At 38.2% G+C, this 27268-nt stretch overlaps 1 protein-coding gene across 3 annotated transcripts; it reads left to right on the forward strand.

Annotated features, from left to right (window-relative positions):
* Window positions 1-20454: 20454 nt before the first annotated feature.
* On the forward strand, window positions 20455-26491 carry LOC111878810 (vacuolar protein sorting-associated protein 51 homolog). 3 transcript variants are annotated; one of them, XM_052770050.1, is made up of 21 exons: window positions 20455-20608; window positions 20939-21135; window positions 21992-22131; window positions 22243-22297; window positions 22397-22504; window positions 22595-22693; window positions 22791-22868; window positions 22984-23061; window positions 23646-23789; window positions 23860-23960; window positions 24042-24109; window positions 24186-24259; window positions 24345-24411; window positions 24538-24656; window positions 24729-25007; window positions 25089-25190; window positions 25282-25353; window positions 25457-25507; window positions 25588-25836; window positions 25896-26078; window positions 26176-26491. In XM_052770050.1, exons 2-21 carry the CDS (start codon window positions 20968-20970, stop codon window positions 26266-26268), a joined length of 2328 nt encoding a protein of 775 aa, XP_052626010.1. In that variant the 5' UTR covers window positions 20455-20608; window positions 20939-20967; the 3' UTR covers window positions 26269-26491. The 3 variants fall into 3 exon arrangements, with proteins under 3 accessions (XP_052626010.1, XP_052626011.1, XP_052626007.1); XM_052770051.1 differs by lacking the exon at window positions 20455-20608 and adding an exon at window positions 20615-20807; XM_052770047.1 differs by lacking the exon at window positions 20455-20608 and having other exon boundaries at window positions 20615-21135.
* Window positions 26492-27268: the final 777 nt, after the last annotated feature.

The raw sequence follows: 27268 nt of genomic DNA on the forward strand, positions 1-27268 counted from the left end.
TAGCTTCACAATATGCTAGAAAAGCCCAAAACTTTAACCAATGAGATCTAGAATGAAATGAGGTCAAGGTAACGACTTGATACCTTCCAAGAGATGCCATCTGATGTAGATATCAGATCCCCACAAGTCCTTTGCTCCTAGTCACTTTCTCTTCAAGCTCTTCTTACAAATATACACCTTCCAAAGCTTTAAAACACACAGAAGGAGCACACTCACACTAATTAGGGTTTCTAGACTCTCAAGAGGCTGTAAAGGAACTAAGGGAGGCTAATGGTCCCTTAAATAGGGTGCCAAACCCTGGAAATTAGGGTTTCACCCTCCAGCTCCAACTCGCCGTGTCACTCTTCTGACTCGGCGAGTTGGTCACTTAAACACGTGGCCCAAACTCGCTGCTACTCGACGAGTCAGGTAACCAACTCATCGAGTAGACCTTGAATTCATGAGAATTTATAACCATAAATTGGTATTCGAGATTTGGGTTGTTACAATTCTCCCCCACTTGAGCTAGACTTCGTCCTCGAAGTCTGGTGCAGTGAACATCCTCGGATCGTGCTCCCGCACTCTGCCTCCGGCTCCCACATCCACTCGGACCCTCTTTGGTGCTCCCACTGTACCCTCTCCAAAGGTACATCCTTGTCCCGCAGAACCTTCACCCTTCTCTCCAGAATGGCCACAGGCCTCTCCACGAAATCCAGGTGCTCAACGACTTGAATGTCATCCAACGATACTACCACCTCCTGATTCATGACGTACTTTCGCAAGTGCGAATCGTGAAAGGTGGTGTGAATCCCAAACAGACCTTTTCATAAGGTCTATCCTTCATGCCACCTTGCCAACTTGACAAAATCCTGATGGTCCAAAGTATCAGAAACCCAACTTTCCCTTTTTTTGGAGCGAACCCTCTTCACTGACATGATAATGCACCCCCACAGTTCTCAGAATATCATACATAGTCGATCCACTAATGAATACGAACACTCACGCCTGGCCCAAACAACCTCGGGCTGGAATACCAGGCGAGCCTACGACGACTCCAATCACCCCTAGGAGGGAATACCCTCGTACCCCTTACATGTTTGGCCCAAATAACCCTCAGGTTGGAATACCAAACATATCAGATCCAATCAATCATAGGGTCCGGTCATCCTCAGGATGGAATACCCTAGATTGAAATACCTCAATGAATATAAATCGGGTCTACTCATAACCGAAGATCCAAGGATCTATCATTACGTCTCATCCACCATCCTCAGATTCGTCACAACCGAGTGCAACTCCCCCGAACCTTCAACAATACATCCAGTCCGAACGCGCTCCTACACAGACATAACCAACACAATCTCTATGCCCACAGCCTATAACCGGAATACCCTTACGTGGTCCTCAGCATAGGTCTGGATTGCCTCTGAGCCCACAGGATGAGTTTGGTATGCCCTCCCCGACCCTCAGCTCATGAATGGAATGCTCCCGATGACCAATCGACACTATTATCGTCACTTCAGTTGCCCAACACTTCGACCCTGTGGATATCCACTTTCCTCTGCCACTCGAAGGGCCCAAACGACGCTCCTCTCATCAACGAACAATATATCGATACAAAAACTACCACCACACATGAATCCCAAGTCATAAACCCACTTCAACTCTTCCTGCTACCATATGACGTTTCTCAAGAGAAGTCAAGCCTCCTTGGTCCCAACTTGTCTGCCCACAATCCGAACATCAGACACCTCATCGATTACTGAACCAAAATACACACACACACAAACGGCAGTCCCACGTGTCTTCCCGAAAGGAAACTGACTGGCTAGATCTGCTCCCACGCCCTGCCACCAACTCCTGCCAACATAATGAATGTTAGATGACCCACGTCAGTCTCACATCCTACCTGGTCTTTAGTGACCCATCTTCTCCTTACTTTAGACACGATATGGCTCTATCACAGATGAAACAAACCCAAGACACATCACAATAACTCAAACCGTCATCGACATACCTACCACTACCGGCCAACCAGTATGGCACTCATATCTAACCCATATCACCCCCTTCGGGTTAGAATACCAACATGACTAATCATTTCAACTATCTAGTCGAAATTCTCAGAGTTTTTTGGCCTACCTCCTAAACCCCACCGCTCCCTTCGAGCCTCCGTGCCTACGACTTACAATCGGCCCACACCGGGTATCTTAGCCTACTGCATAGAGAAGGACCGCCTCAACCCTATCCAAATGCCATAAACGATTAAGAAAAGATCTAACCCGGTTCCCAGAACCTGAATGATAGGGTATTTTACTCCCAAACCTGCCCAAAACTGACGAATACCCATTCGGATCCACTCTCAGTCCCCAACTGGAGTATTACCCGATCCAAGAAGATGAAACGTCGGAGACACTCCGAACTGATGAGATCACCAAAATCCTTTGAACTCCATCCGACCACTAATAACAACTTTCGATCAACCTAAATACACCGGAGTCCTCATCCTACTTCAGCAGCATGTTCAATACTTGGAACGGACCTATTGATTGTTATAGCATACCAACCTGCTCAATACCCTATCATAGTTCTACAAACATATACAGAGTCTTCAGCATGACTGGACCGCCATACCAGGCCTTCAGTCTATCTGGACCACTTTTAGAACCTTCAGCATGTCTGGACCGCCTCTCTGGTCCTTCAGCCTGTCTGGACCATTCTCCGAGCCTTCGGTCTGACTGGTACACCCCACTGACCTTCAGTCTATCCGAACTGCTCTAAAATGTTGAGTATCTGCCTGGACCACCCCTCCTGGTGATTTTTCCCATGCAAACTATTCTCACCCACTTGGGGTTCTGAACTCTTGATCCATTTCGTGGGCTCAGACTGCAACCTAACCCTAGGCCTCATGTTGATCATCCACTCTCTCAGAAATCTGTGGTATGCCACATACGCTGAATATCCCGTGCACCCGAGCTGAATGTACTGTTGAGCCCTAGCAGGCTAGTAGCTAACAGAACCCTCAATCTATCAATCCAAAATCCTCAGAGTCGAGCACACCCTCGACCGAATACTCAAATTGAACTCGATTCTTGACTAGAACTCCAACCTTCTTCCCTAACTTCTACTATCAAGCACCCAGAAGACGTATTCTTATGTTGGGGAGTTTTGCCAAACCCCCAATCAACACAACCCTCAAACCAATCAGCCATTATGGCCTCCATTCTCCCTATCGGGTTGTGAAACTTATCCCCGTTTCAAAACCTCTCCCACTTCCGCATCTCGGGGTAACACTCCCCCACTTAGATTCGACTAAGCCTTCATAATGCATGAAAACTGGAGGATTCTCAATCCTTCTCACTTCCCAAAGACCGATTTGATGACAACCAACTCTTTTCCCACTAGTGCTCCATAGCTAGTTAGTCACAAATGATCACACACTTCTAAGAACCAGATGAAAACTTCTTGAATCCCAGTGAAACTGTCAGCCACTGCTGCTTGAACGCCCCTACACTCATGTCCTGATGACCACAAGGTAAATGCTCCAACTAATACCTCGACAACGAAACACTTCCCTTGGCCTTTTTGTCCGTCGATCACGAATGGTTGCTAAGACCACTGAGTCCTGACAATGTTGAATAACCATCATGTGAAACCCTGTCCGCAGACTTCCCACATAATACCCCTTTTTCCAAAGGTGTTCCAATAAACTTCCTACTCTCGGGCTCTAGAATCATTCTCTTCATGGTTCGCACCGTGACTCACTTACCAGTTCAAACGTCCACAGCTGAACTGCAGCAGCTGAAACAAGCTCTGCCCTAAACCGGGATACAACTACTCCCAATACATAATCTACAATCCCAAAAGTGCAATAGATTGCATAATCAATCCTTACCGTCCGATGCAAGAGATCCAAGGTAAACCGGACTCCACACTTACTTATGCCATGTCGACCCACCTGCGCTCATAGTCTTCGTCGTCTGGCTCATATCTAAAAACTCCCTGGCCAACTGTTGAAGCTCGACAGCCGGTGCAAACTCTGCCCTGAACCTGGTCACAAGGTCCGACCAGGTCATAGCCTCAACAGCCGAGGCTCCCAATGAGTCACCGACGGACTCCCACCAATCTCTAGCTCGGTCTCGTAAACATCTTGATGCATATCTCACCTTCGACCCCTCGGGGCAGAAGCTGGTCAACTGTGTGGACTCAATGTCCGCAATCCATCATCTGGCAGCGATGGGGCCCTTCTCCCCATGGAAATCCGGCGCACCACTGCCCCTGAAGTCCTTAAAGGACAGTATGCGAGATCCCGACTGGCCAGATGCCATGTCACTCCTGAACGCCCTGAGGCGGTCCTCCATCAGCTCAACTATCCCTTCCTTGATCGACCCAAAAATGATGGGGGTCGACTCAAGGATGCCTCTGGTGATCTCTGACGCGATGAAATCGCCTAGCCTCTCATCTGCTGGCTCGGAACCTGATCCAGAACCCGATCCCTCTCCAAACTGCCAACTGCTGGCCTCTGACGTAGTACCACCATTCTGCAATACATACAGGCAACTATTAGTGATGTTGATATCTTTAAAAGTATCACATCTATTACAAGTTCCCCGGTCTTGTCTTAGCCTTCCTCAAGTCGGGTACGGATCCTATGCTTTCAGTAGTACGGGCCCATACTACCTTCCACATCTATCAGTACCTTCCTCAAGGACTACCTTGACTCCACCAGATCCCTTTTACCACGGCTGATCTCTGCTACTCTTATCCTAGGCTTACCCTAGGAAACCTCTGACCCCACCCAAACCGGTCCTTAGCTGCTGAAGGTCTCTTTGTAATGACAATTAGCCATTACCTGAATACAATCACACGCAACGAGGCTCGAATAATCCTTCGAGTAAGGGACTCATCCCTACTGATGGGTTTTATACAAACAATCCTATGTGTGCATGCAACCCTAGAATTGGATCTATGTTTTCACTATTAGATACACAACATTATGAACACATACTAAAACCCTAATGAGTCATACTATTTTCGAAATTCACCAAGAAGATTAGATTACATACCTCTTGTTGTTATATTGCAATAACAACTCAAATCCTCCTTGTAATGGCTTTAGAAAGCTTAGAGTCACAAGTGCCACTCCTCTATTGGCTCACAAACACCAAGAGCAAGAGGATGAAGAATGATAAGAAAGGAGGCACCCAAAAACGTGTGGAAACCCTAAGGAAACTCTTAGCCACGTTTTTGGTGCTCTAGGGATCCTTAAATAGTGAGGCTATTAGGGTTATCTAACAAGGAAACCCTAATTTGGTTGCTTAAGCCCTAAGCAACCCATGGACTCCCTCCTTAGAGGCCTAGGACGATTTCTAATAGGTTTCCCCATAGAATTCGTCCACCCCTCTAATATGGAGTCCATTAGCCCAATATTTAACTATCATACAATTGACAGTTCTAGTCCCTTAAGTTTAATTAATGTCTTTTAGCCACAAAAATTAATTCTTAATTAATTATTGACTAATATTAATTAAACAATATGATTTCTCCTTTAATATATTATTCTCATAATATATTAATAAATCATAATTAATCCTCTCTCTCTGTAATTCATCCTATCAAGTTGCTTTGGTGAAGGCAACCCAAAAGGACCATGCACCATCGGGTCAAGTACATACCAAAATAGTTATGGACTTAGACACTAATCCAACAGTCTCCCACTTGGATAAGTCTAATAACTATTATGCATATGACTTCAGATCCTGATCCGCAATCATAGCTTTCAAAAGCCGCTGTCAACTCTGATCTTATCAGATACGCATCCTTTAGATAAGAGATCATATATTCCTCCATTCTAGATATCGTATAGACTGATACATGGATTTAAATCATTCTCTTTGTCTATGTGTTGTTTCCCGATTTCTGATTTATGACGCCTGACAACAGACTACAATTGAACACATCAAATTAGTCCCGGCTTGGCCAAGCGCTTAGGTGTCATCACTAAATCATCGAGGGGCCCACAGATATCGCTTTCATCCCACTTTGGATAAAAGGAACGGATAAACTTTGATTCAATGCTTGCTTGCACTCACTCACCGAATCATACACAACAATATGTTTTATGACACCAAGTTACTGGTGCGTTTACATATTATCAATGTGTAACCGACTCGCAAGATACAACTCACACATCTCGGTTTCAAGAATATAAGATATTATCGTCTCACCAATCACTCGTGATAAAATCCATGAAGTGATCCAAGTGAGCGTGGGTTTAATCCAATGCTCAAATCATATTCATAAGCACTCATGAACGTTGCAGCAAACATTTGCTTATGTCTAATACACTTTAGACAATCCACACACCAATTCACGACAGTCTTCATTCATACTTACTTCCAACATATGAACGACTGTGGTCCGTTCGAATAATTCGATTATTCTGAAATAATTAATTATTCAGAAAGTCAAAACATGCAAAGTGAAACACAAGAATAATACTAATCCCATATGGTACCAAACCCTTGAGTATAAATAAAACACCTTTTATTTATCACCATATCGATTACTCATTATTTGTTGTTTCGAGTAATCAACTTCTTACTTGAATTTTTACTACACTTGTCCCATGCTCTTAGCATGCACATAATGTTTACCAATGGTCCTTACTTTGTGAAATAGATAAAATGAACACATTTCCAATCATACTCATTTCGCAACTCCCAATCCCTATCACAAGTGTAAGAATATCAAATTCTTGTTACTTATGCTAGATTCTAACATTTTATGCAATGATTCTTTCGTAAAGTCATAGCTCAAAATCATCAAGACTTGGCCAATCTCTATAAGAAACAATTATATATATATATATATATATATATATATATATATATATATGATATATCTCACTCAAAGTACATTCCTTTGAACATCCTTTCTTGCATAAAAGTTTCTAATCTAGATACAAATTCTCAATATCCAACTCCCAACATGGAAACATTTCCATATTTGCCATATGACAACTCATTCTTAATAGAATCCTATCTATTCATAATAATGTCGATATGGTCCATCCAATACCATACTTCCAACTACTCACAAGCGACCAATCCTCAGCGAGCTTTGGATCGTCCTTTGATAGTTGTTTAATTATCTTAGTCAAAATCGATTCTTGTCCTTTTTCCCTCTAAATGCGCTAGACATTTGGAAAATTTTAGAATGGTTAAATATTATAGCTCTTGCAATCGATCCTATACCCGAAGCGTATGGGACACGATGCATAATGTCTTATATAAAGATACGATACTTTATCAATCTTCTGCCATAATATTTAATGTGTCACGTTCTCACAATTCGAACTATGAAGAGGGATGCCATAATCATAATCGAAACTTTGAGAACGCACTATGTATCCTTAACTAAATTTATTAACATTCCACAACCTAAGCCTTTAGATTTGAAATGAAACATAATATTATCTCCCTTAATTATAGCAAAACAACTTTTCAACCCTTACGACTTTGCAAAGTATAACTCTTGTTTTCTATAATTAATATTGCTAACTTGCAATACTTGCCTTAATAATCATACAAGCACAACATTTATGCTCCCACTATCATGATGATTATTATCATATAAGCATAACACTTATGCTCCCACTAGCTTTGACATGTATTCATAAATAAGCTGAACTTTCAGATTTCTAATACCAGATGCCTCGATAAGCCTTTATCTAAGCTTCTTAAACTTATACACCCTTTCCTGAGATAGTTCATATGTATGTCTAAACAATTTAGACTAATTGCCAAATCTCACATTTCGAATCATGGAAAGGGATACCGTAACCATAATCGAATTCGAGAATCCAATTTTCACAATCACTATCTTCTTAAACTCTCTCTTAGTGAAAGTATTTCCTCACAGTCATCTTCATGAAGGAGTTAGATTTTAATGGTGTATGTGTTCCTATCCATGTGAATTTGTCAAAACCAAGATTTGCGACAAATCCAAACTCGTATGGACCGAACTCTTAATCTTGATTTCTTGCCTTATGGTAAAACGAGTGCCCACCATGTCTTCCAAGCAGTTAAGCAACTCATCCTTTCCTATCAATGTACTTTTCATTGATCAAGGTGCTTGCCTTTTATGCGTTCAAATGAGAACTCATAGAACTCACATGGATAATTAACTCAATTGGAACGGCACAGAAACAAGATAGTTGTGAACCTCAAGTCGTGTGCTAGTGATGATCGATAAGGTTTATTCTGGATTAGTTCTTGAACTTTTCAAGACCATTAAGACTCCCACTGACTCCTTGACATATAAGATTCTCTTGTCAATAAACATTTCTCGACAAACAAATATTCAAGAGTTAGTGTAGCTTTTATCAACACAAAACACTTCACAAAATTGGTCCTAGTTGGTCTTTGTCTTATCCAAGACATCACAACTTTCCACATTTGGTGAATGTTATAAACCTTATTAAGACTTTTCACTCAATGTCACAATCTTAACTCTAAGACTTGTTTTGGAACGAAGTATGATTGACTTCTTGATTTAACCATTTCTTTAATTCTTGATTCCTCTTATCAGACATACAATTGGACTAAGACTCACTTAGAGGATCAATTGAGATATGGTTCTTAATCATTAAGACCTATCATAAAACATAATAAAAGGTACTCTCCCTTCTTCTTAGAATAGAGAAACTTTTATCTTTCTACCTACTTGATTCTTCTTATTCGTTCTGCTATTGATTTAAACTCTTTCAATCAATTCATAATTACACTTAATCTTATAAGTATAATCATATTTACTAAACCTTTAGTAAATCATGACGAATATCTTTGTTACTCTTATGGTGGACTTGATCAACACACAACTTTGTGTACTCGATCTCCTAGTCCTTCACTTGACACCTTGTCAACGAATTAGTCTAATTTCCAAATATGAAATTTCTCATTCATCATGCAACCATGTTGCATGATTCCAAGTTTCTGTCCAATTGAAACTTGGGTGATGAGAAACTCTCCCTATTCGGTAAATTCTCGACATTTCCACATAATTAAGAATCAAATCCATTATTGCTAATAATAGAAACATTCAAAACATCAATTTTTCATACACGCCATCGCAAGGATAAATAAATAATATAAAATCAAAATTTTATTTTATTCCTAAAAAATTTGTCCTTACAATGCAATTTATTGAAAAACCATGCTAATACATATTTCTTAGCACTATTATTCTAACTCTAAGTAGTAGCTCAAGAATCTAATCTTCAAGTAATGCGATCGAAATCCATTTCTTCACGATTAGATTCCGCTCACTTCTTCCCTTAAGCTTCCTTTCTTTTCTTCGATCCTACAAAACATCAATTGTAATCTTATCACATTATGTATTAAGAATCTAGAATAGGAACTTAAAAGAGTTAGTTAATAGAATTTACCTAAGGCAGAGTCATACGTTTTGACTCTCCCATCTCTTAGATCTCTTAGGTAAATAGGGCAACGTCGTCTCCAATGCCCCTTCTCTTGGCAATAAAAGCAAATTGACTCTTTTGGAATAGCACATGGAACTACTTCAGACTTTGCCTTTCTCTTATGATCAAACTTTTTTGATCATGGCATGCCTTTCGTTTCCATTGCCTATATCCATGGAAGTCTAGAAGGCAGATTCACCAATCAACTTTGCTTTTCCAGTGCGCCAAATCATTGATGATTCAGCAGCAATAAGCATGTAGGTGAGATCTATAAGGGTCACGTTGTGGTTCATCATATAGTACTTTCTTATGAACTCACTACATGAGTTAGGAAGCGACTGAAGAACCCAGTCAACAGCCAACTCCTCACAGACAACAGATCCCAACATTCTTAACCTATCAATATGTGACTTCATCTCTAGGACGTGTGCACACACCGACTTTCCTTCTTCGTGTTTACTTTCCAAAAGGGCTTGAGTGAGCTTGAACTTTTCAAGCCTTCGAACTTGTGGGTTAGGGAGAATAATTGGAGGATGTGGAGGAAGTGAAGCATGATCTCTTGTTCCTCGATCGAATCGTTGAATATCATCTTCATATGGAAAGCTTGTTCCACGGGATTTGGGAATACCATAGTTGTCATACTTTGACGGGAGAAAACAAATTCAAGTTAGTTGATTGATTGAGTCCTTAATAAATCACCCAAATGAGATATTAAGGCTAGAACCCAACACAATACGCTACAACCTAGAAAAGGGATGTCGTAATCTAGTTGCAGAATATTTGAAGGTAGGTAAATGACGATTTACCAATTTCCACCATGAAAATCGAAAAAGAAATTTAAGTTTTAAATCTATGAAAACTCCTAGATCCTTTGAGATTCATTAAACTTTTCAATGGCATGTTTAAATCTCGATATGCCCCTCTAGTTTGTGACTGAGATACCAAGGATCACAAAGCGGGTGTGAATAACCATGCAAACTTACATGGTGCCCCCACATGTTACAGTCACCTATTCGATGTGACGGTTAGCTACACACGCTCCACCGAACTATGACAAACATCGAGTCACCCTTTGCTACCTTTGCTTAGAACCATTTAGTGTGTCGGTTAACCACACACGCTCCACTAACGTCTTCGCAAGGGAACAAAGTGTAATTTCATGGAATTGCATCAATTCACTTTTGCCTAAAGTAACTAAGATTGGGAATTTTGTAAAACTTTTAGTTACTTTATACTTCATTATACTTTTAATGGAAAGGGTTTGCCCTATCCTACCCGTTCGGCTAACGACCCTCCACCAATCAAGGAAGCGGTGGGTGAGAGTGGACACCCATTAAACGACCATTTTATAGGCCATAACCTTATACCCCCCTTATAGACCGACTTCGTGAATGAGGCCTACTAACGGTAAGACTAGCATTTAAGTTATACATATATAATATTAGACTTTTAATGTTATACATAGTATAAGGGTGTATTTTACACTTTTAAAATACTAGGTGGTTTAATTTTATAAATTACACTTTTAATTTATTTTAACTATAAACCATATCATTATGGATTTATTAACTCTCTTTTAATTATACACTTAATTGATTTAATAAAACCATAAGGGTGTAATTTGAACTTTTCAAAATTAGGGTTTTAGAATTTAGACTTTTTCAAAATTAAACCATTTAATCAAACAATTTAAATTCCAAAACTTTAGGGCAAGTTTTGAAACTTTTCAAAACATAAGCAAGAACATTTTAGATCAAATTACAAATAATAATTAACCAATTAATTAGTAATTATCTGAATATGACCTAATTCAATTTCTTGCAGGATAATCTATCAAATAATTCAAATAAATCAAGTTTATCACATAAATAAATGATTATCTTAATTAATTTGACAATTATCTTTTACTTTGGTAAGGATATCTTTTAAATTAAACAATTAATTTAATCTAATCCCTTAAATCCCCTAAATATCGAAATTATGGGATGAGATATTCAAAATCTTTAATTACCAAATTTAAACATTTAAATGATAATTACAAGATATGGCAATATCCAAATCCCTAAAATTTAGGATCTAAACTTGGGGAAGGAGGCAATTTCGAAATCCAAGGGTTGGATAACCCTAGATTTCAAAATCTTGGAGGCTAAGGAAAGGGTTTGGGAAACCCTAGCAAAAAATCGCCAACTAGGGTTTTGCAACCCTAATTGCGAAAATTACCAAGCCTTCAGGGTTTATTAGCCATAAACCCTAATATGTCAAGTTCATACATTTGAATAAAAGCTAACTGAAAAGAAATACCAGGCTCTGATACCACTGATGGATTTTATACAAACAATCCTATGTGTGCATGCAACCCTAGAATTGGATCTATGTTTTCACTATTATATACACAACATTATGAACACATACTAAAACCCTAATGAGTCATACTATTTTCGAAATTCACCAAGAAGATTAGATTACATACCTCTTGTTGTTATATTGCAATAACAACTCAAATCCTCCTTGTAATGGCTTTAGAAAGCTTAGAGTCACAAGTGTCACTCCTCTAATGGCTCACAAACACCAAAAGCAAGAGGATGAAGAATGATAAGAGAGGAGGCACCCAAAAACTTGTGGAAACCCTAAGGAAACTCTTAGCCACGTTTTTGGTGCTCTAGGGATCCTTATATAGTGAGGCTATTAGGGTTATCTAACAAGGAAACCCTAATTTGATTGCTTAATCCCTAAGCAACCCATGGACTCCCTCCTTAGAGGCCTAGGACGATTTCTAATGGGTTTCCCCATAGAATTCGTCCACCCCTCTAATATGGAGTCCATTAGCCCAATATTCAACTATCATACAATTGACAATTCTAGTCCCTTAAGTTTAATTAATGTCTTTTAGCCACAAAAATTAATTCTTAATTAATTATTGACTAATATTAATTAAACAATATGATTTCTCCTTTAATATATTATTCTCATAATATATTAATAAATCATAATTAATCCTATCAAGTTGCTTTGGTGAAGGCAACCCAAAAGGACCATGCACCATCGGGTCAAGTACATACCAAAATAGTTATGGACTTAGACACTAATCCAACACCTACAACGGTTAGGACTCAAACAAGAGCTACGCAATAGGGTCAAATCCATCACTCTGAGATTATTCAACCCTGATCACATGTGACTTAAACGTATTCACCCAACAGCTAACTCTCATCACTCAAAGCCCATAAAGCACAAAGCAAACAACATTCGGACAAAAGGAACAATGTCAAGCAACTTTATCCTCATAACAGGAACTGCACTAGCATACAATGCTAAGTTCATACTATCAGGCATAACCTAAACAAGCTATCCTACTGTTGTCTACTCAAATCTAGCATGCAACTCTCATAAGCTGAAGCATATAAAGCAGGCACATAAGGCATCACTCCTAGATCCTTAGTCCTATTCTAGCATGCTGTTCTACTGAAATTGATAAACGTAACATAAACTTGTATGGGTACTTTGGGGAATACTTACTTGAGCTCGGCCGGCCGCGCACATCACACACTTCGTTCTTTCTTGAAACTCTTTACTTAACTTTTAGAAAAGATTTCTTTTTTCAAAATCTTTTAATCCCTCGATTTGAGTTCAGACACCCCCGAGGGTGTGTCTGAATCCCTCAAACCAGGGCTCTGATACCAACTTGTAACGACCCAATTTTCACGCCCAAAAATTTCATTTAAATTAAGTAGTTTGTAAAACATTTGTAGTAAAACATCATCCGATCATATCATTTCATAAAACATATCTCGTGTCTGAAAACCCAAAACATGAAAATAATAATAATGTCAGAGTACAATCCCAGAACATCTCATAATGCGGAAAACCAAAGTGTGTGTGTATGATGTGTCGCTACTGCGCCAGCTCCTTCCCCTTCGCTGAAGAGGTACCTGAAACCAAAACTGAAAACTATAAGCACGAAGCTTAGTGAGTTCCCCCATCATACCACATACCATACAATCATATCACATACATATTGTTGGATTAGTGTCTAAGTCCATAACTATTTTGGTATGTACTTGACCCGATTGTGTATGGTCCTTTTGGGTTGCCTTCACACTGGTGACTAGACAGGATGATTGTTGAGGAGAGAGGCTGGTTTATTGTTAAGAATAATAAATTAGGGTATAAATATGATTTGTTAATATATTATATGAATAATATATTAATTTGGAATCATATTATTAATTAGTATTTAATTAGAAATTAATTTTGGGATTAAAGGAACTGACTGAAAGTGCATGGGCTATTTTGTAATTATTCAATAGTTTAGGCTTTGGGCCATTGGATCACCTTTATTAAGGCTTGAACGAAAATTCTAGAAGGATCTAGGAGTTTTCGTCCAAGGGCTTAAGGAAAGGAGTCCATGGACTTGCTTAGGCCCTAAGCTAAGGGATTAGGATTTACACCTTGAAACCCTAGTTAGCCTTAAGTATAAATAGCACCCTAAGGCACTAAGATTTCGTCCAAGCCTTGGGAAACCCTAAAAGGGACGAAATCTAGGGCAAGATACCCTTCTCTCCTCTCTCCCATATTCATCCTTTCACCTAGTGTGTTTGTGAGCCATTTGACTCGTCGAGTCGGTTCGTATATTTAAAGATAATTCCACAGATCGATAAAATTCGACTTCTAACCTAATTTTGTCGACAATTAACTTCTGTTAAGCCGTTTTGAGGGTCTAGAAGGCGGCCGGAAGGCCGTTAAGCTAACGGGAGCAGAGATCGGAAGGATTGGAGAGCGGATACGTGTCGGTAATCATATGGATTGTTAACGTGACCATGTTTAGCATTCCATTGTGGTACTTTTCTGTATTTAGTTTTTGATTTGGGTGTAAAAACCTTTTACTTTGTGTTTATGATTGAATGAAGCTTTGATTATTAGACTAATTGCTATATTAAATAGTTTATTTGTGTTTAATTTATCTTGCCAAGCTTGTTTAAAGATCCTCATGTGTTAATGATGATTATTTTCTGTTAATTGTTAAGTGAATTGAGTTGCTTGAACATCCGCTTGATTTGCTTGTCTCTTATGATTTTTGATGACCATCGAGATTATAAGACTAGAAATAACGAATGTGAAACTAGGATTAATTTGAGAATAAGTAAGTTAATGTGTGAGCCTTGTTTGATGACCATCAACAAGAGGTTAATTAAATGTCTAAATTGATTAACTATATTTACAAGTCTTGCTTGATACGAACTAAACACTAGGAAGCATGTTAGTTTAATCAACTGATCACTGTTTGAATTGACTTGTTTGCTAAAGGATTAGTTATAGTGAACGCGAATCTAATCATTTTAGGAATCGGTGAACATTGAATAAATGAATTTGTGTATGCAATTGTCTATGTTTTTAAGGTGTAATTTATCTAAACCAAAGTACCTGAAGAGATTTGCTTTCCTGTTAGTTTATCGAGAGTTGTTAATTAATTGTTAGTTTGAGATTTATTAAACTATTTCTTTATTCTTTTCGTGTGACCTGTAACCTATAATCAAATATATTAAATTAATCCACCGTTCCCTGTGATCGACACCCGACTTACCTAAGCTATACTGTAATCTGACTAGGTACACTGCCTATAACTGCATAGATAGTCTAAGTTTGTTAGGTTATAAATATTAAAATTAGTGGGTACTTTTGTGCACATCAAGTTTTTGGCGTCGTTGCACGCCCAAACCTGAACCGCCCGAGCACGCTTAACTGCAGAGTTCTTATGGGATCTGCTGCCCTCACGGCTTTAAAACGCATTGTGATAGGGAAGGTATCCACACCCCTTATACGTGCCAGAGGTTATTGACCGCCCAGAGCCGACAGAAGAGTTATGCAGACAGACGCCGATCCGAGCTTGAGTTTCAAGTCGGCGACTTCGTTCTCCTGAAGGTCTCTCCTTGGAAAGGAGTGATTCGATTCAGGAAGAGGGGCAAGTTGGGACCCCGGTATATTGGGCCATTTTGTGTGATTGCAAGGATAGGCCGGGTAGCCTATCGTTTGGAGCTGCCAGCAGAGTTGGGGCAGATCCACGATACTTTTCATGTGTCGCAACTGAGGAAGTGTATAGCCGATGAGTCGGCAGTGGTTCCATTAGAGGATATTCAGGTGGATGCGAGCCTGAATTATGCTGAGAGACCAGTGACCATCAGGGATCGGAAGATCAAGGTTCTGAGGAACAAGGAGGTACCTCTGGTGTTGGTTCAGTGGCAACACCGGAAGGGATCGGAAATGACTTGGGAGCCGGAGCATGAGATGCGAGAGCAGCATCCGGAGCTATTTTCAGAGTGACTTCGAGGGCGAAGTCTAGTCCTAGTGGGGGAGAGTTGTAACAGCCTGGAATTTCAGGTATTGTTATAATTATGTTTTTGGGTGTTTTAAGAGGGGACTCGGCGAGTTGGGGCCTAGACTCGCCGAGTAGGATCGCAGATCTGGTCGCGGGTTCGCGACTGGACTCGACGAGTCCGGATATGGACTGCGAGTCTAGACGTCCTCATCAATTCTCTAAGATTCCCCTTCTACTCGTCGAGTATCCTCCTTGACTCGACGAGTTCCTCCTGGAAGAATCGCGGGGCCACCCCGACTCAACTCGCCGAGTCTGAAGAACAACTCGACGAGTCCCAGTTAATCTTCAAGCTACTCGCCGAGTCTGGTCAAGTTGACCGTTGACCGTTGACCAGAGTTGACCTATGTCTGACTTCTTAGGGATAGTCAAACTTAGAAGATAAGTGTTAATAAGAGATATATGATGTTATAGGGAGATTGTACCTCGGCAGATCGAGCACGAGTGATTTTGGGATTTGCTAGCTTTCGATATTCACGAGGTGAGTCTTCTCACTATACTGTACCCAGAAGGGTTTGACTGTGTGACCGGAAGGTCAGATATGATATGTGATATATGTGCTATATGTGGTAAGTTATTTGTCATACGTGCTATGTATGTTATGGGCCGGAAGGCGATTATATTATGGGCCGGAAGGCATTATGTTATGGGCCGGAAGGCGATTACGTTATGGGCCGGAAGGCGTTGTGTTATGGACCGGAAGGTCGGCGTGGGTAGGACCGGAAGGTTTACCCAGCAGGGACAGAAGTCCCCTGAGACACATGGACCGGAAGGTCAGGGCCTGGAAAGGCGTATGTGCGTAAGTCGTATATTGGGGAACTCACTAAGCATTTATGCTTACAGTTGTTATGTATGTGTTTCAGGTACTAGCGAGGACCGTGGGAAGGCGCTGGCGTGATCTGTACACACTGAAGGATGTTTTTATGATCTTGGGATTTAGACGATTTGTATTTTGACATGACACTTAAAATGTTTATGCCTTGTTTTGAATGGAAATACTATATTTTGAAATGAAAAATTTGTTTGAAAATTTACGTTGTTACAATTGGTATCAAATCAGCAGTCCGTCGGTATAACATTTGAACGACTCGTCGAGTCTTATGGTGGACTCCCCGGCAACGGCGCCAAAAACTTGATGTGCACAAAAGTACCCACTAATTTTAATATTTATAACCTAACAAACTTAGACTATCTATGCAGTTATAGGCAGTGTACCTAGTCAGATTACAGTATAGCTTAGGTAAGTCGGGTGTCGATCACAGGGAACGGTGGATTAATTTAATATATTTGATTATAGGTTACAGGTCACACGAAAAGAATAAAGAAATAGTTTAATAAATCTCAAACTAACAATTAATTAACAACTCTCGATAAACTAATAGGAAAGCAAATCTCTTCAGGTACTTTGGTTTAGATAAATTACACCTTAAAAACATAGACAATTGCATACACAAATTCATTTATTCAATGTTCACCGATTCCTAAAATGATTAGATTCGCGTTCACTATAACTAATCCTTTAGCAAACAAGTCAATTCAAACAGTGATCAGTTGATTAAACTAACATGCTTCCTAGTGTTTAGTTCGTATCAAGCAAGACTTGTAAATATAGTTAATCAATTTAGACATTTAATTAACCTCTTGTTGATGGTCATCAAACAAGGCTCACACATTAACTTACTTATTCTCAAATTAATCCTAGTTTCACATTCGTTATTTCTAGTCTTATAATCTCGATGGTCATCAAAAATCATAAGAGACAAGCAAATCAAGCGGATGTTCAAGCAACTCAATTCACTTAACAATTAACAGAAAATAATCATCATTAACACATGAGGATCTTTAAACAAGCTTGGCAAGATAAATTAAACACAAATAAACTATTTAATATAGCAATTAGTCTAATAATCAAAGCTTCATTCAATCATAAACACAAAGTAAAAGGTTTTTACACCCAAATCAAAAACTAAATACAGAAAAGTACCACAATGGAATGCTAAACATGGTCACGTTAACAATCCATATGATTACCGACACGTATCCGCTCTCCAATCCTTCCGATCTCTGCTCCCGTTAGCTTAACGGCCTTCCGGCCGCCTTCTAGACCCTCAAAACGGCTTAACAGAAGTTAATTGTCGACAAAATTAGGTTAGAAGTCGAATTTTATCGATCTGTGGAATTATCTTTAAATATACGAACCGACTCGTCGAGTCAAGTGGTGACTCGTCGAGTCCCTCTCACATTCCCCGTATTGCGATAACTCTCTGGGATCCCGAGTCATTATCTTCTCGATTCTTCGATTAGACTCGCCGAGTAGACGATCTGACTCGCCGAGTAGGTGCCTTTTTCAGTATTTTTCTTCTTTATTCCATTCTCAATCTTCTAACTGTTTCTCCCGCTTCCTTTCGCTTCCGAGCTTCATCTTTGGACTGAAAAACATAATTTAACACTTTTAAGTACCTTTTGTCCATAATATGTGATAATTAAGTTAATAAATGAATACTTAATATGAACTAATTATGCACATATCAAAATACCCCACACTTGTCTTTTGCTTGCCCTCAAGCAAAACTGAATTTTAAACATATTAGAATCATATATAACAACTCCAATCTAACCCAGCTATTATGCCAAGACTGCAACGCATACATTTGTGTCTAAAATTTTTCCTAAAAACCTCCCATACTCCAAATACTCACAATCCTCATAAACATTCACCCACTCACCCCGAACTATGCTCATTTTATGCAACCCTCCGAATCCATCCTCAGAAAACCTCTTTACCCTCAAGGTATTTTTAATTGAGCCACCCAAGCATACATAATCTAGAATTACAACTTTTTGATACCATTATGGAGCTCTTTTGAATTCATCTCTTCTTTGATATTTTTGAATTCACCACCTTTATTGTTTGATTTTCGGGTATCTTCAATTTTTTGAATTTCTTGGGATTTTGATCTTTTGATCTTCACTTTATTTGCTCCAAAATTCCTATAACTTTTCATGCAATTTTTTTTTCATGTATTTCTCAATATATTTTTTTTTCACTCAAATCCCTACATGCTTAAGCAGGGGCGCTCAATCTCAACCTTTATTGGCTAATGATAAAAACTTTCCTGGATACATTTCAGGTTTAGGCTGCTAAACATATTGCATCCCTCAGGCTGAGCAAGATTGTGTTTTTGTCTCATGATTTTACTGAAATAAGGAAGCCACAAATGCACTAGAACGTGTATAGGCTCAACTAAACATTTGGGTTATCATGCAATTATCAACACAACTCTAACATGGAATCCTAATTTTTTTTTTTACCAAAATTTTCTAAATAAAATCCTAAGTAATACTTTTGGTATGCAAAATTTTAAAATTAACCTAAATTAAGACTCTAGATTTTCTATTATGTAACCAACCCCCTACCCCACACTTATTTGATGCAATGCCCTCATTGCATATTATGCCTACTATAAACATAAAAATAAAGTAAAGAGGGAATTGGAACAAACTCCCCTGGGATAGCAGTCGATAGGCTGATCACTTCCATATTAGCTCTAACTTCAATCAACTTTAGACATGGTAACATCTCATCCATGCCTTGGGTGTCAAAACTCGTGTGGGTTGCTCCAAATACGTGAAAATCAGTGTAAGATCTTCAAGAATGGATATGGAAGAATAAGTGAGCAAGTGGGACAAGTAGCAGCATCAAATCAGCAGTCCGTCGGTATAACATTTGAACGACTCGTCGAGTCTTATGGTGGGCTCGTCGAGTACCAGCAAAAGGTACTTGCTTTCAAGAGCTAAGGAAATTCAAGGAACTAGTTGTTATTACTATATAACAACAAAAGGTATGTATTCTATTCTTATATATGGATTTTGAAAATAATAGTAGCATGTCAAATTTATAAAATTACACAAGTGGTCCTTAAGGTTTGTTGTATATTACAAGTTTGGTACAAGGATAAAATAATTATTTTATAAAAATCTAACAACCTGGAAAGTTAGTTTTAATATCAAAAAGACAATTCATAAAATTTTACAAATCGTAACGTTTTTCAAAAAACCCTTCAAAATATGATATTTTATAAACCATAAGTACCAATTATAAAATTTTGTCTTCCTTTTATTATCATACAACTAATGTAGCACCTGGTTCCTGGTATGTATGATTTATCTGAGTATTTTACCTTTTTAGCATTGGAATCGGCGAGTCGTAGGCTAGACTCGCCGAGTAGGGACGGGATTTTGAGCACGTTTAAGTTGGTGACTCGGCGAGTCCATATTCTGGACTCAGCGAGTCCATCAGTCTGGAAAAAATCCTAATTTCAGGGGTCTGCACCTTATTTAAACCCCCTTTATGCCCCCCAAGTTGGCCTCCTTTACCCTCAGAGCACCATATACCGAACCCTAACCCTCTCCTTGTGATTTGAAGTGTTCTTGTGCTTGTTCCTTGAAGTTTGAAGAAGAGAAGGAAGGAAAGACCAAAAGAGAAGGTGAAGAGCAAGAATCTAGGACTTAATCCAGCGTTCATTGAGGTACAAGATCTATTCTGTTTTTATGTACACCTAACTTATCTATATAACTATAAGTGAATAAAATAGTGTTAATAATGTAGGGGTTGTTTTTGAAATTATTAAATCCGGAAGGTTTTAATTATAGAAAAGATGGAGTGCAAATCTGGCTTTGCAATTAAAATAATACAGAAATTTCTCGGAACCTGCGATTTTGCAAACCTTCTTTGGCCCATCTTTTGGCTCGCCCACCTTCCGTCGTTTCTTCCCCAGGTATGTTTTTCTCTCTCGTTTTCATCGTTATCTTCTTATATTCATTTTGATTTGATTTTGCCCTGTTTACTTTGTTTTAATTATCTGAGGTTTGAACCGGAATCAATTGGTTAGATGAGTCCTACTTATTCATGACGTATGCTATATTGATGCACCGGATCCGAATTCTCCACTCTTTTTCCGTTGTTTTTCTCTACTGGTTTCACGAGCTTTCATGAATTGCCCCTTCTTGTTCTGATTACTTATTCAATTCCTTTAATTATTTATTGTAACCGAATCAATTTTGAAACCTAAGACCACCACCGACCGATTGTACAAATTTCCGTACAGGTGAGGAGGGACTAGAAAGAAAGAGAAAAATGGCAGTAGAGGATGATAAGGTAAAGAGAACTCGAGATCTGCTGTCGAGTTTCTATTCACAGGATGCTTCTCAGACTTCTGCTCCCACCAACACCACATCAAGATTCGCCACTCTCGACACTATCAACACCACCTCCTTCGATGCCGATCAGTACATGAACCTTCTTGTACGCCCTCTCATCTCATCTTAAATATTTGATTAAATAAAAACTTCTCCCTCTCTTCTTTTATCTCTTAATGTTGTATCAAAATCTGGGTTATATTACAATTTAGTTGAGCCCATTTCATGTCAGAGGTAAACTGTTTCTCTCTACGGGTATCAAATGTATGTACATATCACTATGCTATTCAAGACTTACAATGAAGGTTCCACATTACCTTATTCCAGATTTAGAAATCTGGATTTCTCCATCGGCCTATGTTTTTCCCCTTTGAGATTTTGGTCGAGAGTTTTGTTTAGGGGATTTTTTCTTCTTAATTTATCAACAAGGAATTTTGGGTGGCAAAGACTGGCTTTCGTTAACAAAAAAATCAATAACACTTTACAACAATTATCTATTAATAATATGATATTCAACATATTTTGCTGAAGATTAGGGTTTCGAAAGTGACGTGGTTTCTTGTGGTCTTATGAGACTCCCAATCCATCCTATTAATTTTCTTTAAGATATCAAATATATATATATATATATATATATATATATATATATATATATATATATATATATATATATATATATATATATATATATATATGTAGCAAGAAAGGACTATAAATGTATAACCTTTTAAAAAGATGAATATAAACCGTGCACCACCAATGTGATCTTTTATGTCCCAAGTGGTTAATTTTGTACTTCCAAACATTTACCAGGCCTCCATATAAGAGGTTTATATGAATTAAAGTTTATCCAAGTCTAAGGCAGTTTGAATAATGAAGAGTGATAAGGAGTAACGACTTCAATCCATGGCTACATTGTCAGCTTTGAGCGCCTTTTGATGCTTCTTTCCCTTACGTATCAGGTACAAAAGTCAAATCTGGAAGGCCTCCTTCAGAGACATGTGGAAATGGCTGCTGAAATCAAGAATCTTGACACTGACTTGCAAATGTTAGTGTATGAAAATTATAACAAGTTTATCAGTGCTACAGATACAATTAAAAGGTTAGACAGACACTATCTCTCAGTTACCAAATCTGCTTTATTGGTTCTTTGCCCAGTAACATTGATTGGTGTTGGATATGTATATTAATAACTTTTATTTTTTTGTGGCAGAATGAAGAATAATATTGTTGGTATGGAAGTAAATATGGAGCAACTTCTTGAGAAGGTATTTTGGGAACACATTCACATTGTTGACCCTGTGAGCAAGAAAAACGTAGAAAGTTATATAAATAATACCACTACTTATTACTTTTTTTTTTGGTAGATAATGTCAGTGCAGTCACGAAGTGATGGGGTCAACACTTCACTTTTTGAAAAGAGAGAGCATATAGAGAAATTACACCGCACCCGTAATCTATTGCGCAAAGTTCAGGTACCAAAATGACCTTTACACTTCTACTGATTGTTTTGCTTTTGCCAAACATATAATATATAATATCTACTCATTACCTTTGTTGAGCAGTTTATATACGATCTTCCTACCACGCTTGGAAAATGCATCAAATCTGAAGCATATGGTGATGCAGTGAGGTTCTACACTGGAGCCATGCCAATATTTAAGGTCATTTTATCAACTTTTGTTTCTTCTGTGAGATCATTATGAACCCATGCAATGCAATTCATTTATCTTTTTGCTCTGTATGTTGAACTTTCACCAGGCATATGGGGACTCCTCATTCCAGGATTGTAAGAAAGCATCTGAAGAAGTAATGTCAGTTATCGTTAACAAGCTTCAGGTACATTCATTGTTAATTTATTTCTGAGATTTATTCAGATCCTTATATATAGCCCTTTGGAATATATGTTGTATATTATTTTATTATCAAGAATAATGTGCATCTTGTCTTTCAGGATAAGGTTTCTTCTGAATCTGAATCAATACAAGCAAGAGCAGAGGCTGTAATGCTTCTTAAGCAGTTAGATTTTCCGGTTTGTAACTCTGATTTTAGCGACAAATTCAATTCAATTCAAGAGCTTTGTCCTGCAGTATTTATTTTGTGGACTTGGTGAATATTATCTTCTACATTGAATTGAAGAAAGGATACACAACTCGTGATGTGCATACATGCATCCAATCATTAGCCTACACACATGGAAACATGGAAAGCAAAACAGCTTGAATTTTGCATTTCATGTGCTCTTTTCAGCTGTTATGTATAGTTACTATTAGTTCCATAGTCAAAATGATTGTCACTTTGATTTACTTTAGACCTCTAGTAGTGCCTGTTCCTTGTGTTGGTAACACTTTGAGTACATATGGAATCTTAAAAACAAAAAGCCAAAGAGGAATAAATATATGATTTCACAGAGTGTGGTTATGTGAAAGTTTGATATATTCCTGTTACTAAAAGATTAAAATTAAAAAAAAGAAAGGATACTAAATTACTTTTTGGAGGATTTGAAACATATTTTGAAGCTGTAGAAAGATGATGTAAACGATCAATTTCCAAGTATTTTAATGAAATGCACGGAGAAAGTATATGATTGACTAGGTAAGGTATGCATGTTGGCAGGTTGAAAATTTGAAATCCAAGCTTCTTGAAAATCTAGAGCAGTTCCTTGGGGAACTTGATCTCTCTAAAGAGATAACAGGCATGGGTTCTCGTGAATCTACCAATGAAGGAAGTGAATCTGATTCCATTCCTTGTGTTCCCGAGGTAATTACAAATACATAACTGTTTTCAGTTGCAAGTTGATCATGAGCTGCCCAATTTGTTGATTGAATAGGTTCCCACTCGTGAATTTGTGGAAGCTGTTCACGCATATCATGTCATTTTCCCTGATTCAGAGCAGCAACTTGTCAAACTCATGCAACATTTAACCACAAGGTAATAGTAATAATAATAATAATATGCATCTGCATCTTGTTGTGTTGATGATACCTAATTGGTGTTTGGTTGGTTTATCAGGCACTTTGAAGCTGCCAGACAACAAATACAGCAACGGATATCTCCAGAAAAATTATCCTACCGACTTCGTATGTATTATTATTGTTTATGGACAAATACAGAGTTAATAGAGAATGTGAGATGAATAAAATGTGTTACTTACAGGGTTTATATGGACTGATGTCCTCCTGATGGATGAAGTCTTACCAGAGGCTGGTGTACAAGATTTTGGTTTCGAGGTCATCATTACTATCTATGAGTAATGAGTTAGTTATGTTTATATTTTGTTTAGTTGACTATTAAAAATGTTGTTGATGGGTTCAGGCTGCTTGTGTTGCTGTGAGTGAGTATGTTGCTAGTGCTTTTACCCATCTTCTTCATGAAATATCTGGTTAGTCTGTCTCTGTCTCTGTAAACAAGACATGCATATGGATATGTATAGAAAGAAAATTTTGAATATGAACAAAGGATAAAAGTGTAATCCTTTGGTTGGTTTTCTTCTGATTTGAACTGCTAGACACTCTCCTGCAAATTCAAAAGGAAGATGGCACAGGCAAAGAGAAGGAGTATCCTTTGGGAGCTGCCCTTGAGGCCACCAAAAATACTTTGATTCAAGGCACTACAAAACTCTTATTGGTAAATCAACATACATACATGATACATGTGTATTATTAATTAGTTGATATTGTACAACGGATGTGAGTGTAGGATTTCCGTGTTGTTCTTGATGAAGAGTTGGGATTGATATTGAAGCTAAGAGAGATGATGATTGGTTGGATACATGAAGGGTTTCAGAGCTTCTTTAGACGACTTAATGATGAGTTACTGTTGCTCTCCGGACAAAATGTCAATGTTAATGTTGTACAACAACAACAACAAGAGCAGCAGGAGAGGTTACAAGGTGACAAGGTCCCTGCAGGGGTTGTACTTGTGATATCCCAGCTATCTGTTTTCATTGAAAGAGAAGCCATCTCAAGAGTTACCGAGGCAACGCCTGCTTTTCTCTTTCTATCTTTCTATCTTTTATATTTATTTTCATTTTCATGACTTGTACATGTTACTTTTCAGGAAATTGGGTCGTCATTGTCATTGTCAGGTGGTGGTTATGCTTTTGATCCTGCTGAAGTGCGTCACACCTTTAGAGCAGCCGGAGAAAGGTTCTTGCAGCGTGTATGTTTCTTGTATTTATTTATTTCTTTATGACACACATGTTGTGTATTGTTGAGTTGAGTAAATTGATTGAGGTTTCCTTTACATACAGTATGTAAATATGAGAACCCAAAGGATTTCTCTTCTTTTGAAGAAGAGGCTGACAACACCGAATTGGGTCAAGGTTTGTCCCATTTCACATCTTGCTCTGCTGTTCTAATATGAATATGAATATGAATATGCATGATGCATGAATTGATTTATCTTTGTGGCAAACATGCTGACAGCATAAAGAACCAAGAGAAGTTCATATGTTTGTGGATATGTTTCTTCAAGAGGTATGTTGAGCATATAATAATAATAATAATAATAAGATTAAGTATGTATTTAATAATGTGGTGTGGTGTGGGTGTGGCAGTTGGGGGCAGTAGGAAGAGAAGTGAAGCAGATATTAGGTGAAGGAGGAGGGGCTGTGCGTAAACATGCACGCACGGAGAGCAATGGAAGCACAAGCTCTTCACGCAGCAATACTAATACGAATACTACTAATAATACTAATACTAACCGTTCAAACACCAACAGGGCTAGGAGTCAGCTCCTGGAAACTCATCTGGCAAAGCTGTTTAAACAAAAAATGGAAATCTTCACAAAAGTCCAACACACACAGGTAGGGACTACTCTAGATAAAAATATCCAATTCATCAACACTGATATGAAACATTGCAGGAATCTGTTGTGATGAGCATCGTCAAACTTTGCCTGAAAAGCTTCCAAGAGTTTGTTAGGCTTCAGACATTTAATCGGAGTGGGTTCCAGCAGATTCAGTTGGACATGCAGTACCTCAGAACCACCCTCAAAGACACCACTGATTCTGAAGATGAGGCTGCTCTCGAATTCCTGCTTGATGAGGTACTTACTTTACCACTAAAATAAATACCAATATCTCTGCATCTATGTGTTTTTGTTTTTGATGTTTTCCTGCTGGGGTTGGGGTTAAACAAAACAGGTGATTGTTGCTGCTGCAGAACGTTGTCTTGATCCTAGTCCTCTGGAGCCTGCCATCCTAGACAGACTTGTACAACTCAAATTGGCTAGATAGGCCCACCAATTGCATAAATGTATCCATTTCCAATCCAGGGATTTAAAAAAAAAAAAAAAAAAAAGAAGAGAGAGCAGCATATCTGTTTTGTTGTATGCTTGTGTTAAGTAACGTATAGAGAGACTGAGAGAAGAGAGCATCAATCAAATCCATGGTGTTGGGGTCTGGATTCTTGTTTTCATATACAAAAATTAAATACCAAGTAAACTGTTTATTCGGATCATATCCATCCATGTATTATTGTATTTAGACTGGTGGCTCAAATCAGATTATCACCACCCAAAAAATTAGAAACTGTCTCCTTTTCTTTTGTCTAGAGCAAGTGATGATAGATGAATAATTGTTGTTTGTTTCTCTTAAATCAACCATTAAGTTGGCATTTCATGTCATTATCTTTTTAACAAATTATTTGGAATGCACCACACATGCAAATCTTTTATGTATGTGGTATTCGATTATTTAGTAGGGACTCATCAAGGAATTTCTTGTGTTTTGTTGATTCATTTTCTCTTATACAATACAAGCACACGGTGTATGTACTCTGTAGTAGGTTCTGTGAATTTACTTGCATCATTTAACATAAGATAAGATGCCAAATCCTAAACATGTATTTCCATCATCAAATCATTTGATTTACTTCTAAAATATAAATTGCTATCAACTAACTACATTGAACAAAATGAAATATCATGAAAGATTCCTTTTGATTTGTTTTTTGTGTTGTAAACATTGGCAAAAGTTAATTGTTTTGGTGGTCATATATTCAGAAACCAATTAAAACACTTGAACTCACACCTTCATAATCACATAGCCTCGTTTCATTTCATACCATTGGATCAAAGGACTCTTGGCAAATGGTTGAGGTTTATTAATACGATTTAGACTTTTATGAATTTTAATTGCTTATTCAACTAGACCACTGATATTGACAAAAAATTTATAGGATTTGAATCTAATTTGTTCAGTTGTTTTTTTCTTAAAAAAATCATAATAAAAGTAT

Source organism: Lactuca sativa, chromosome 1 (assembly GCF_002870075.4).
Source record: "Lactuca sativa cultivar Salinas chromosome 1, Lsat_Salinas_v11, whole genome shotgun sequence".
Taxonomy (NCBI): Eukaryota; Viridiplantae; Streptophyta; class Magnoliopsida; order Asterales; family Asteraceae; genus Lactuca; species Lactuca sativa.

Coding starts and splice junctions, on each gene's coding strand:
- LOC111878810 (XM_052770050.1), top strand. CDS start 20,968: ATGGCAGTAGAGGATGATAAGGTAAAGAGAACTCGAGATCTGCTGTCG. Junction 23,062..23,645: donor TTAAGCAGTTAGATTTTCCG/GTTTGTAACTCT, acceptor GCATGTTGGCAG/GTTGAAAATTTGAAATCCAA. Junction 25,354..25,456: donor CAACACCGAATTGGGTCAAG/GTTTGTCCCATT, acceptor ACATGCTGACAG/CATAAAGAACCAAGAGAAGT.